At 44.1% G+C, this 12661-nt stretch overlaps 1 protein-coding gene across 1 annotated transcript; it reads right to left on the bottom strand.

Moving 5' to 3' along the window:
• Nucleotides 1-5648: 5648 nt before the first annotated feature.
• Zim2 (zinc finger imprinted 2) lies at nucleotides 5649-11743 on the bottom strand. Its single transcript, XM_046431122.1, is given in 4 exon segments — nucleotides 5649-6481; nucleotides 8926-9015; nucleotides 10374-10562; nucleotides 11665-11743. Coding segments are annotated over 4 exon segments (1191 nt in total).
• Nucleotides 11744-12661: the final 918 nt, after the last annotated feature.

Here is a 12661-nt window from a genome sequence, read left to right as displayed (position 1 = left end):
TATAAATCTGGTATTTTAAAATTATAAGAAAACAAACTGAAATGCTAATAGTGTTCATAGCATATTTTTCTTTGTTTGGGGGATACAGGAAAGGAAAGCAGTTATCTTTAATGAGCCAAGTGTTATTTTAAAAGAAAAATAAACATTAACCCTTCAGAAATTCATGCTTTAAAAAATAAAGGAAAATGAGTCATACAAATCAGTAAGAAGCATGAAGACGCACAAGCCAGACAGGTAATGGGTCTGAACTACACATCAAGAAGTCTGCAAGTGGGCTGGGGAGGTGGCTCACATACAAATAAAACAAAGATGTTGTGTCCACCGAAAACTAAAAAATAAATATTAAAAAACTCTCTCTCTCTCTCTCTCTCTCTCTCTCTCTCTCTCTCTCTCTAAAAAAGAAGTCTGCAAGCATCTGGATACAAAGTGCATTAGTAAATAAAGAACCTCTTTTTTTGCCTGTCATATAGGCAAAGTGTGTGTGTGTGTGAATAAGACACAAAAAATTAAGATTTAAAATTAAAATTAATTAGATTAAAATTAAAATTAAGATTCTAATAAACAACGTCTGTTGATAGTGGCTCTCTTCAGTTCTGACTCCCGGTCCTGTTATTTCCTAAGATGGATTCATAGTGCAAATTCTTCAAGGGACATGCAGAGAACTGAGTGGTTTACAATTGTTCCTTAGAGAAAACCATCAGAACAACTTTCAGTGCCGACTGGGATGAGGCGAGGAGAGTTTTCAAAGCCTTTAAGATACACATACCTTTGGCCCAGAGATTCTCCTGCTGAGAATTTCCCCTTAAAAAGCAAAACCAAGTGCAAGGAAACTGAGAAGGAAAATGCTGAGATACTGTAGACAGAGGGCAGGTGAGTGGAGCAGAGCACGGCCGAGCGGTGGGAAGCGAGGCCCCGTGGGATGAGATGCCCATCATGCTCCGCACACAAACACACCTCGGTGAATCCACCCTTCTGTGTATCTGTAAGGTACCAACTGAAAACTATCAGTAGAAGGAAGACTTGTAGAGTGGAGGAGGGGGTCGGGAAGGAGGAGGGGAAGCAAACAGGAAGCCCTGGAGATGGAAATGGAGGGGATGACATGCCATTGGGTATCACTATGTCAACACGAACCCGACAGTAGCTATAGCTATAATGCACTAATAAGTTTTTTAAAAGACCCCAGAGGTGAAAGGAGGAAGCCTAACTCCAGCAGCAATGTGCATAGAGGACATAAATTACAACCACCTCAGTCTCCAGCCCTGGAAGGCCAGGTGGAATAAATGAGGACATACCCATGCAACCAAGTACTTAGGCAGTCCTAAAGAATGAACCCCGGGGTATATTTATGGCTACAGAAAGATGTTCATGATGTATGAGACTAAGAATTATAGTCTTTGAAACAGTATTTACAGTATTTCATTTCAAAAATACACATCTTTTTATAAACTATATAGATGTATGCATAAGGAAAATGGACAGCAACAAACGTATCTGTGAAGAGGAAATACAAATATTCAAAGTAAAAAAAACGTATTTTCTAGTTTTCTTAAAGGAAATAAATGACTTGTATTCACACACACACACACACAAAGGTTAAAACAGGAATGCATCTAAATTAAAAAAAATAACTTCTAAATAAAAGCAGTACCTAACTGTGAGGCCTATTAGGAATCCGGGCATGGAAGTGGATCTTTACTTTATCCTCAGCACCCACCTATCTAGCAGCAAGATAAAGGGCTGGCTGAAGGCCAGGCAGAGCTGGGGCATCCACCACTGTGCAAGCTTAGTCTACCTTGTCAACCTGAGGCCATGGCTTGTGCCTGTCCCACATACCCAGAGAGTCTACAGGTGGCAGTGTGGACTGTCAGCAAGGTGTGTGGGGGAGGAAGGGAGGTCAGACCAAGACAGTACAGTCCAACACTCCCTGAGGTTCCCTACTTAAGACTCCCAGGAAGCCAAGCCCAGGCCCATGACTGTCCACAACAGCCCCTACCAGACTTCAAGGACCACCCACCCTCTTAACTCAGGAGATTGAAGGCCAGGCTGGGGTGATGGAAGCAAGGCAAGTTGAGAAAAGTCTAGAAAAGGGGGAAAAAGAACTAGCTGGCTCAAGAAGAGTACCTACTGATGGTGAAAATACCCAAATCACGTTGCAGCCACCAGTGAATTGGCGTGGAGCATGACTCTACAGAGAACCCTGTGGTGCGTTCTTGCCACAGAAGCTGAAAGCAGACCTGGTCCCCAGAGTCGGGAGCCGACTTTCATGTAGAGGGATACAGGGGGGAGGCAGGCTCACAGGCACCCTGGAAGGCACACAGAGTGGGACATTCCACAGGACAACCACCGTATCTGCAGTATGAACTGCACAGTCACAAAAAGCTTTAAAAAAATGGTGTTCTCAATAGCCAAACCACGCACCCAGCCTAGGTGTCCATCAACAGATGAATGGATAAAGAAAACATGGTGTGTACACAGTGAATTTTACTCAGCCACAAAGAAGAGTGAGATATGTCATCTGCAGGAAAATGGATGGAACTTGAGAACATTAGGTTAAGATAAATAAGCCAGACTCAGAAGGTCAAGGGTCATGTTTTCTCTCATATGTGGGAGCTAAAGAGAAAAAAGAAAAAAAGGTCGGGGGGGATCTCATGAAAATCCAAGGAAGATCCAGAGAGTAGAGAAAAGGGACTGGGGGGGGGGACCTGGGGAACGGTACTGGCCAAATTCTGTTGTTATGCTGTGTGCACGTGTGAATCCCATGATCATGCACAAACACAAGGCACCGGTAGAAAGTACGGAAAAAGCCAGTGACTGCCAAAGCCTGGGGCAGGGAGAGAAGAGTTATTATTTAATGTGTCTATTTATTTTGAAAGATGGAAATGTTCTGGGAACCTGTTGTATAACAATGTGAATAACTTGGCATTACTAAACCGTACAGTAAGAATGGTAAGATGGTAGATTTTATATCGCATGTTCTTTTAACCACAATTAAAGGTGAAAATTTCAAAACAAGTGCTTCTAAGTTTAAAAAATAAAATAAGCCTGAGTATAAGAGGAGAACCTAAAAAGGTATATTAAAATTTAGTAGGGGCAGAAGGGAAATGAATAGCTACATTATTCTCAGGGATATAGAAGACATCTAAAAAAAAGTGGGGAACTGCCTTAGAATAAGAAAGATACAAAAGATAAAACAAGCAAATGTAATCGGTGGACCATGTTTGGATCTGGATTGAACAAAGCCCACGGAAAGGGCATCTTGGACCTGACCCGGGAGGCCTGGCTGTGGACTGCGTAAACCCTTTGTCTAAGGTGATTTTGAATTTTCCTTTTTAAGTAGATATATGGAAATAAAAAATTTAAAAAAGAGTCAGTTAAAAAAGGATTAAGTACACAACAGCCCAGGAAGGGGGTCAAGCTGGCGAAACTTGCACAGGGAGAAGTGGAACACGGAGACTGAGGGACCTGGGCACACCGTGACTCTGGGAGGAGCGACTTCCCTCGGGTGATGAAGTAGCAGCTCTCCTAAGGGTAAGGCAGGTCTTCCCGGAAAGGAAGGGAGAGAAAGTCAGGAGGGCAAGAAAGAAGCAGTTTCTGAAAAGGACAGGCGCCGAGCAAAAGGGCACAGGAGCCAACCCGAGAGAGCTTCCGTGACCAGAGCTGAAAGCACTTGAATGACAAAATGAATAGTAATAGTATGGAATTATGCCTCACAGAATACACCCTCATGCAGCCTCGCTGAAATAAACTACTGCATAAACCAATGAGGAGGACAACACTTTCTCAAAAGACAATTTCAACTACAAAATACAGAAGGAGCGAAGGAACAGGAAATCACCATTCGGATATACCGAGTAATAATGGCTACAGCAGGACCTATTCGACAGATGTCGGGATCCAGTGGGTAAAAGTTTAAGGAGACACTGGATACCTGCATGGTTTTAAAGTTTCTCCCATAAGCTAACCATCAGTTACCAAGATAAACTTTAACTTTATAGTTAACTGTGACTGTACAGTAGGAAGACCTAACAGACCCATTTTAAGTCAAAGCATCAAGGTCAACATTCCCACAAGTAAGACACATCAACCTCATATCCCCCCACCGAGTGTCAGCAGGATCAGAAACCAGGTATCAGCAACTCAACTGTGGGTTGAGGGGAGAAAATAGATCCAGCCAATGAGGGCATTTTCATTCAGCACTTCAGAAACGAAGGGCGAGGGATCGTGTAGCCAGCACTACTTTTGCTGGTGTGCATTCTGGTAAGTCATATTTGTTTTAAATTTCATAACCTTAGAGCACATATTACAGATCAACCTCAAAAAAGGTTGGTTGGCAAAAAGAGCTGGAATAACAGCAGCAACCACACACCTTTTCCAGGCAAGGAATCAGGTCCTGGGTTCCAGGTCCAAACGGTCACCATGTGTATCTGCATCTGACCACGGTTCAAGGCAGTAGGAGAAGGCTTTTCACATCCTACCAATCCGGTCTAAAAGATTTTTACTGTAATTCAGGGCTTATATCTTTAAAGAATGAAGCATACATAGTAAAGAAATAGGGTTTTAAGTGAAGATGGCCATGCGGATGATGTCAGAGTCCAAGAAAGCAGAAACACTGCTTTCTCACTGAATTATTTTTTAGAAATAAAAAAGGAAAAGAGAATAATAAGCTCAAACCCTCAAACAGCAACCAAAAAAGAAAAAACCCTCTACTTGATCAGTAACAGCTTTACAAATTACAAGAAATTGTTTAGCAAAAATATAGTCCCCTAAATCTATGTCTCAAAAAGTTATTATCTAATCCTAAATCACAAGAGAAATGTCAGAACTTCACCCTAAGAAAAAGTTCCTAACCTCTGTAGCACAAGTGGCCTTATCTGATTTAATGTGAAATGATGTTGGGTTACTAAGATAGGAAGATGGTTGTAGAAAGCATAATACTATGTCTTTTCTTCAGGGAGGATATGACAAAGAGATAAAAAGAAAAATCTGAGTTCCATTCCTGCACCATTCCTTACACCTTGCTCAAATCAACTGAGAATTTGGGAGTTTCGAGTTTACTTTATCTGTAAAATGGAATAAATATCCTAGATACCTAGAAGCATTCTTTGAAGAATCAAATAAAATAACACATAACATTTTATAAACCATGAGGTATGATATAAATATATTACAATAAAATAAGCTTTGTGATTGGATAAATCTAGGTAGAACTTCAAAATTCTGTTTACCTTACTGATACATCCCAAGTGGTGAAGACACTGAATGTTAATTCTTCAATAAAAGCTCAGGCCACATATTGGCAGTCTGGATCCCGACGGCCAATTAGAAGTTTTTCATTGGGATGTCAGAATCAAGGGTCTCCATCCCATGCATACCACAAAGAAGGGCAAGATCTATTAGCTTTCTTCCTCTGCAACCAAAACATTCTTTGTAAGCACTATGCCTGGATGACTGCTAACGTGTTGGATCTTCTCATGCAAAAAGGTCACCTACACACTTACACTATTCACTGGTTCTGACTACACCATGCTGACTTTTTGAGTTAACAAGCTGTGAGGACAGGTATAAAGCCTTTCAATTCAGGTCATTCAAAAGGTCTCTCTACAGGATAAAGTGAAAAATGTTGAGAAAAATTGTTCTCTGAAAGTTTTTCAACAGTAATGGCATTCAACCAGTGTCTCCTGGAAATGGAGTTGATAATGCTGAGTGAGGTAGGAGGGCAGGCTAAAACACTTCCTACAGAGTTGGCACTGGTACGGCCGCTCCTGAGCATGAATCCGATAGTGCTGAATGAGATGTGAGCTCCTACTGAAGGTTTTGCCACAGTCACAACACTGGCAGGATCTCTCTCCAACATAGTCATGTCTCCGCTGGTAACGAATTAAGTGTGTCTTGTTGCGGGGCAGCCCAGGGGGAAGGGCCTCTGCTGCTTCATGGGCTTTGAGATGTTGAAGAAGATGCACGTCCTGGACAAAAGCTTTGCCACACTGAAAGCACTCACAGTAATCCTCCTGACTGTGAACTCTTACAGCGCCCCCGAGATCTGCATGCGGGATGAAAGACTTGCCCACTTGACGGTACCTAGAGGGCCTCGGGGCCGAATGAGTCTTCTGGTGTCTGGTGAGGTGGGGCATGAGAAAGAAGGCTTCGCCACATTGTTTACACCCAAAGGGTTTCTTTCCAGTATGGATTTGCTCATGTCTCCTAAGGCCCATCTGGGTACTAAAGACCCTTTCACAAAATTTACATCTCATAGGTTCCACTGGCTGGGGTCTGATACATGTTTCAAGAGTAGTGCGTTCCAGGGGAGCCTCTCCTGGAAGAGCCCCTGATGGTGTGGTAAGATTAGGGCGTCTCTCAAGTGCATCACTGCCGTGGCTTCCTTCCCGAGCAGAGGTCTTCATGTCACTCGTGGTCACGGGACTTGAAGTCTGATTCTCCTGGTTGCCAAGGTATGACTCTGATGGATCATCAGGAGAAGACGCTCCTACACAGACATGCCAGAAGTTACCTACCCAACCCTCCCTTCCTGCCCCAAAGAATGATTTTTATATGGACAAGCTCTGCTTTGGGATTAATTCTTTGGTTTCAGGTCTCTTCCCACAATATAATCGTGGGAATGAACCTAAGGAGAAAATCAAAACAGGATTGAAAGGACAATAACCATTGGAGGGTGAAGAAGAGCAGAAAAGAACAGAGAAGCCAGACACAGAAAGTGGAATGAGGGGAACCATATAAAGACCTGGGATGGGGGCTGTCGACATTTTCCAAACCATGCTTGACAGATCACTAATATTTTGAAAAATGAGTAGCTTTGACCATAAAGGGGTTCCACTGTCAAGTCAACTTGAGAAATACCATATAATACAAATCAAGCAGGTTTCATTCCTGGATGATTCTTCAGAACCTTTTATATGCATCTCATTTCTCCAAGAGGAAAGGGACAGAAAGTAGCATTTCTAAACTGGTATTACCTGGGAATATTTTTAAAGAATACCTATTATCATGGTTCTTCAGGGTCATTGAGGAAACACTAAAATTAACAGGTCAACAGCCTCTTTCTCAGAATAAAGCAAAAGGATTCTAATCCTCTTTGGATCTTAATCTTATTTCAACCTAATCTACAATGCCAACAACCAATATCCTTCAATCCAAAATTTATTAAATGCCTATTTTGTGCAAGGCATTGCCCAACCAGATGATTATCAGCAATCTGCAAAGAAGACCTCAACCAAACTAAAACGATGGGGAATTGATTCTTTGCAAAGACTAGTGGAAGGGATGGCATTTGGGCTCAGTTTAAGTGATGAAGGACATGATGACGGTCTTAGCAAAGATGATGAACTGTGAGGGCTGGGGATGTGGCTCAGTTGGTAGAGTGCCTTGCATGCTCAAGGCCCTGGGTTCCATCCCCAGCAGCGCACACACACACACACACACACACACACACACAAACTATGAAAATACACAGTCCCAGGACGTCAGAAATACTGGTTTCAGTTGGAAGATCTTATAGGAGATGAGGCTGGGAGGCAAATTATACGCCAGAATGGGAAAAAACTAAATGTTTTGCAAAAGTTCGAATTTTATCTTGAGGATGATTTTAAAAAACTGGTTAAGATTTGGGGTTTTATAAAGGCAATTCCTGGGCTGGAGGAAAGCCAAGGAAATCAAGTATAACTCTGTAGTTTGGAAGAAAGAATGATGAACACAGGGGTTGTATCCCAAAAGACCCCTGCGGTGGGCGAAGCAGTCTAGGTGGGACAGCAGAGGTGGAATGCGATGTAGGAGGTCATCGGGGAAGGGGACAGCTGGACCCTTCACAATGGAGCAGGCATTTTAGGAAACGGCCTTTGGAAGGAAGACTCAAGAACAGAGGACAGAGAAGCACCCATTCTCACTGCCCCTCTTCTGCTTTCCTCACCTGCTTACGTCCACTACTGCAGCCCCTTCTGCCAGTTCTACTTTCAAAGGGCAGCTTGTCTCTCTCCGCTTCCACCCATCCTCTGTAGACCAGCTAAACGGATCTTTCTAGAGCAGCAGTGCCCGACAGAACTCCCTGCCATGATGGGAATGCTCTACATGTCTCTAACACAGCAGCCAGCGGCACACGTGGCTATCAGGAACGGAAATGGGGCTGGTGTGACCAAGAAACTAAATTTTAAATTTCATATAAGTTTAACTAGTTTATACATAAGTAGCCACACCCGGCCAGTGCCTGCCATACTGGACAGCACCGTTCTAGAGTGTCAACACACCACCTGCTCAGTGCCCGCCACTACTTCTCCACCTCATTCGGAACAACATCGACATTCCTATCATATCCCTATTTGGGCTGGTCCTTGTCTTTTTCTGTGACTCTCTCCGAGTCCTCGCCACTTCTTTCAGGAACCCCCGAGCTCGTTCCAACCCCAGGGACCTTGTATTTAATGTCTTTCTGCGTGTATCAGTCTTCCTCGAGGTTTCCACGTGGGTCAGCTCACGTGGGGAGGGAATGGAAAGAAACGTAAGGGAAGGGGGGAGTCTGTGGATGTCCACAGATCTAAGGAACCGGCATGGGGGAAGCAGGGACTGAGGAAACAGAAGGGTCATTATGCCAAGGTCTTTTGCTTGCTCGGCTCAAGAGGAAGACCTATGATCCTACCGCAAGAAGAAAGGCACAAATGAATGAAGGGTTGGAATACTAGAGAGAAGGACACTGCCCTCCCTGGAGCTGGGCCAAAGAGGAACTCACGCTGCAGGAAGAGGTGAGGGCAAGTGCTGAGGAGAGACGGCCCTTGAGCGAGAGCACCTCCCAGCCTTCTCCTGGACCTGAGGGCTTTGAGGAAGGCCCTGATGGCATCTGCTGCCCACCTGGCCCTCCCCTCCCCTGGGCAGGGCGCTGCCTTCCCATGATTCTTATCTCCATAGCTTCCCCTCACCACTCACTCGGACACGTCACTGTCCTCCTATCCTCCTCCACTGCCCGTGCCTCTTCTTCCAGGAGTGAGATGATGTCAGGTTTAGAGAACTGGCACCCTGTTGAGGAAGAAAGGAACCGTAAATTGTAACTCGGGGTTCAGCAACTCCAGATTCTGTGGGGGAACAGAAAGGAGGAAAACGGAGTCGGTTTCAAACCTAGAGAGCAGTGGTTCTCAGGGGCTCTTCCCCCCAGAGGACACAATGTAGGGAGATCACCTCTGCGTCCCAGCTGTGGGAAAGAAGCGGGTGCTCCTGGCCCCTAGTGGGTGGAGGCAGCGTGCTGTCCACCATCCTGCGTGCCACAGATGGTCCCACATGTCAACCCTGCTGCTGAGTGAACCTGGACCGAGGACTGAGGGTAGTTTGCAGCTCTGTACTTCAGCAGGGGGAATCGGACACAGCTGCCCAAAGGGGGCCATCACTGTTCCCCTCTGTGTGCTCCTCCCCGCCCATCAGCTCCTCGTTTCCCACGCTGCGATCCTTCCTTGGCGAAGGCTGGCTGATCGCCTGTCTTTTCCCACTCAGAGAGGACGTCCATGAGGACAGAGGGAGTACTTTGTAGCCTAGCCCTATACAGACCTGTCATACCATGACTTCTCTGACAAATTAATGAACACCTGTCCTATTCTGGCCATATCTAGGTGCCATTTAGAGAAGTAGATAGTGTTTACTTATATCTTTCTTTAAACCTCCTTCTTTGTACTTAAGTGGCCTATTTTAAATGGGAGATTCATATCAACTCCATAAATTAAAACAAATATCATTTGCAAAAAAAAAAAAAAAAACAAAAAACCTAGATACTGTAAGAAACCAAGATTATTCACTGCTAACTGGCTTTTTTTTTCCCTAAATAAGGAATATGCCTGAGGTCTTCTCTCTACTAAAATGGAAGATCAACAAGATGCAGAGAAATGCTAACACCAAACTAACACTTTATACCTGATTAGAATAACAAAGTTTGAAAGAAAATTACAAGAGAAACATCTTTCAGCAGCAGCAGCAGCACATTAATATAAAGGAGCAGATTCTAGAGTCAGGGTACTTGGGTCAAATCCCAGTTTTAGACAAACAATTTATAACTTGTTCATGACTCAGTTTCTTCATAAAATGGCACTAATAATAACAATAATAATAATAATGGCAATAAGAAGTCTCTCTCTCCCACAGAACCAGTGTGAGGATTAAAGAGGTTAGACTTGTAAAGTGCTAGACTGGTACCTGACACACATTAAGTGCTCAATAAAGGTTAACCATTTTATAATTAACAATGAGTTCAATATCAAAGTACTGCCTCTGACCTAGGTTGAACTCAGTGATGACATGAGCCGGCGTTACTGACACAACAAGAAGACACAGGAGCTGAGACCCTCGAGCCCAGTGGGCAGAAACGCGTTCTGGGGAGACGGCACACTCACCGAGGGAGAGCAGGTTCTGGTAAGTCTCCAGCATGACCTCCCGGTAGAGGTCCCTCTGGGCAGCACTAAGGGAGCCTAACTCCTCCGGGCTGAAGTCCACGACCACGTCACTGAAGGTGACCGATTCCTAAAATACCAGGAGCACTGCTAAGTGATTAACGTCCAGGAACGATCCCGGCAGCAAGGAGCCTAACGAGAGAGAACTGAGTATAAAGCAGCTGACGACTGGCTGAAAGTCCCCAGGTGTCCTGATCCAGAGGCCACAGGGCCTTGCCTTGTCTTGTGGTGTGAGAGGATGGGAACATCTCTGAGACAGTTCCTGCCGCTGGTCACTACAGATTTAGGCTGGGGGAGACAGATCCTTTCAAGACACTTTGTAAGTAAAGAAAGCAAGAGTGCAAATACTTAAAACTTCAGGAGTATACCATGTCAGAATCAGAGTGTGTTAAAGTCCTGGCTCTGGCTCTTAGAAACTTCATGAGTTTGTGTAAGTTAACTCTCAGTACCTCATCTGTAAAACTCAAAGCACTGACAGATACGAGGAAACAGTCAATCCTATTAATTAACAGGGAAATACAAATAAAAAACACAAAGTACCATACCCATTCAATTGACAAAAATTAAGAATTTTGAAAACATAAAGTATATAAACATTAGTCCAAAGGATCTCTTAAAGATGCTAAAGGAAATTTAAAATGGTAAACCACTTTGAACCCCAAAATTATGTTCCTAGGAATGTGTGTTCGTGTGTATTGGAGAAATGTACGAGCATGTTTATAACAGTACTGTTTATGACATCTACAACCTGGACGCAATCCAAGCATCCACTTAACAGTAGAAGAGATACACACCATGGACGAGGAAATAGAACGACATTCCATAAACACACATCCACTAACCAAGGTACAGACCGCCATCCTGAAAGCCCAAGGTCGATTCAAAGGCAGATACTAGAGGGCTACATAAGCTATGATATCCACTTTATTAACATACATACTCTTTTGTATTTTAATGGAGACTGTCTAAATTTGTTATGCAAAGCAACAAATAATAGATTAGACTAGTGGTCATGTACTGGCTGCTCAGCTCCTACAAAGGGGTCTATTTGTATAACCCTGAGGTTTTTTATTCTTTAAAAAATTTCATACTATCTGCCAATATAAAAAAGTTATACGACATTGCATATTAACTGGTTTTTATGCTTTTCTTAAAACAATAACAAGATCTAGGGACCTGGGCCACATTCTCACATGGCACCATCAGCAGAAACCACCCCACAACTCCCCCTTACATGAGGCAGTCACTCCTAGTGTGTCCTGATCCACCCAGACCAACTCCTCATTCACATCACCGCGGCGCCCACAAAGCATCTTCACTCAAGTCACTGACAGCCAAGGGAGGGACAGAGGCCACGCTCAGGAACACGTGTTCCCAACCTTTTCCTATTCACCCAACCAAGAAGCCTTTTTAGACAATCTTCCTACCATCCCCCCATGATTTTTTTCTGATTCTGAAAGAAACACAACATATTGATTTCATTATTTGTCCTTTAGGTTTCCAAGGTGTAACAAGAACGTTAAAGAGCACACTTTTTAATTAAACCCCTCACAACTGCACCACGAGGTGCCGTTTGCTCAGGGCTGCAGCCATCCATGCACTGTGTGCAGGTGGGAAGGACTGTCTCCACGGGAGCCATTTCCATCTTTACAAGGTGCCTACCAGTCCTTGGACACCTTTGATGGCCTTTTGTAATAATCACAAATCAGCACTGATCCACATACACACTCACTAAATACTTCTGAAATCACTATGCACACAAACCATGACCACAGCGCTTTGGCCCCGAGAACCACTCTTCACTCCTGATGGGCAACACCACACCACTGAGAGTACTATTCTAGAACATGACTTTAAAGGGAAAGTCCCTCTCAACTGTCAACCCTCAGCTCCACTGTGTGGGACCAGGCAGGGCCAGTGTAAGCGGGCCTCCACTGGTAACTAAACATACGACGACACCACCAGCCTTATCTGTGTAATTTTATGTAAGTTCAGAGAAGTTTTATGTTTGGTGACTTCATTAAAATATTTCTCATAGCCGGGTACAGTGGCACATGCCTGTAATCCCAGCAATTTGGGAAGGTGAGGCAGGAGGATGGCACGTTAGAGGTGAGCCTCAGCAACTCATCAAGACCCTGTCTCAAAATAAAAAATAAAAAGGACCAGCCTGGCCTGACCCGTGAATCACATTCGAGCCCCTAGGCCCTGGTGGACCCCAGCACTGGCCCTGC

The sequence above is a fragment of the Marmota monax genome, unplaced genomic scaffold (genome assembly GCF_021218885.2).
Source record: "Marmota monax isolate L192 unplaced genomic scaffold, Marmota_monax_Labrador192_F-V1.1 WCK01_AAM20220418_F8-fsc00215, whole genome shotgun sequence".
Taxonomy (NCBI): Eukaryota; Metazoa; Chordata; class Mammalia; order Rodentia; family Sciuridae; genus Marmota; species Marmota monax.
The sequence above is the reverse complement of the archived record's forward strand: the minus strand, read 5'-3'. Positions and strand labels throughout refer to the sequence as shown.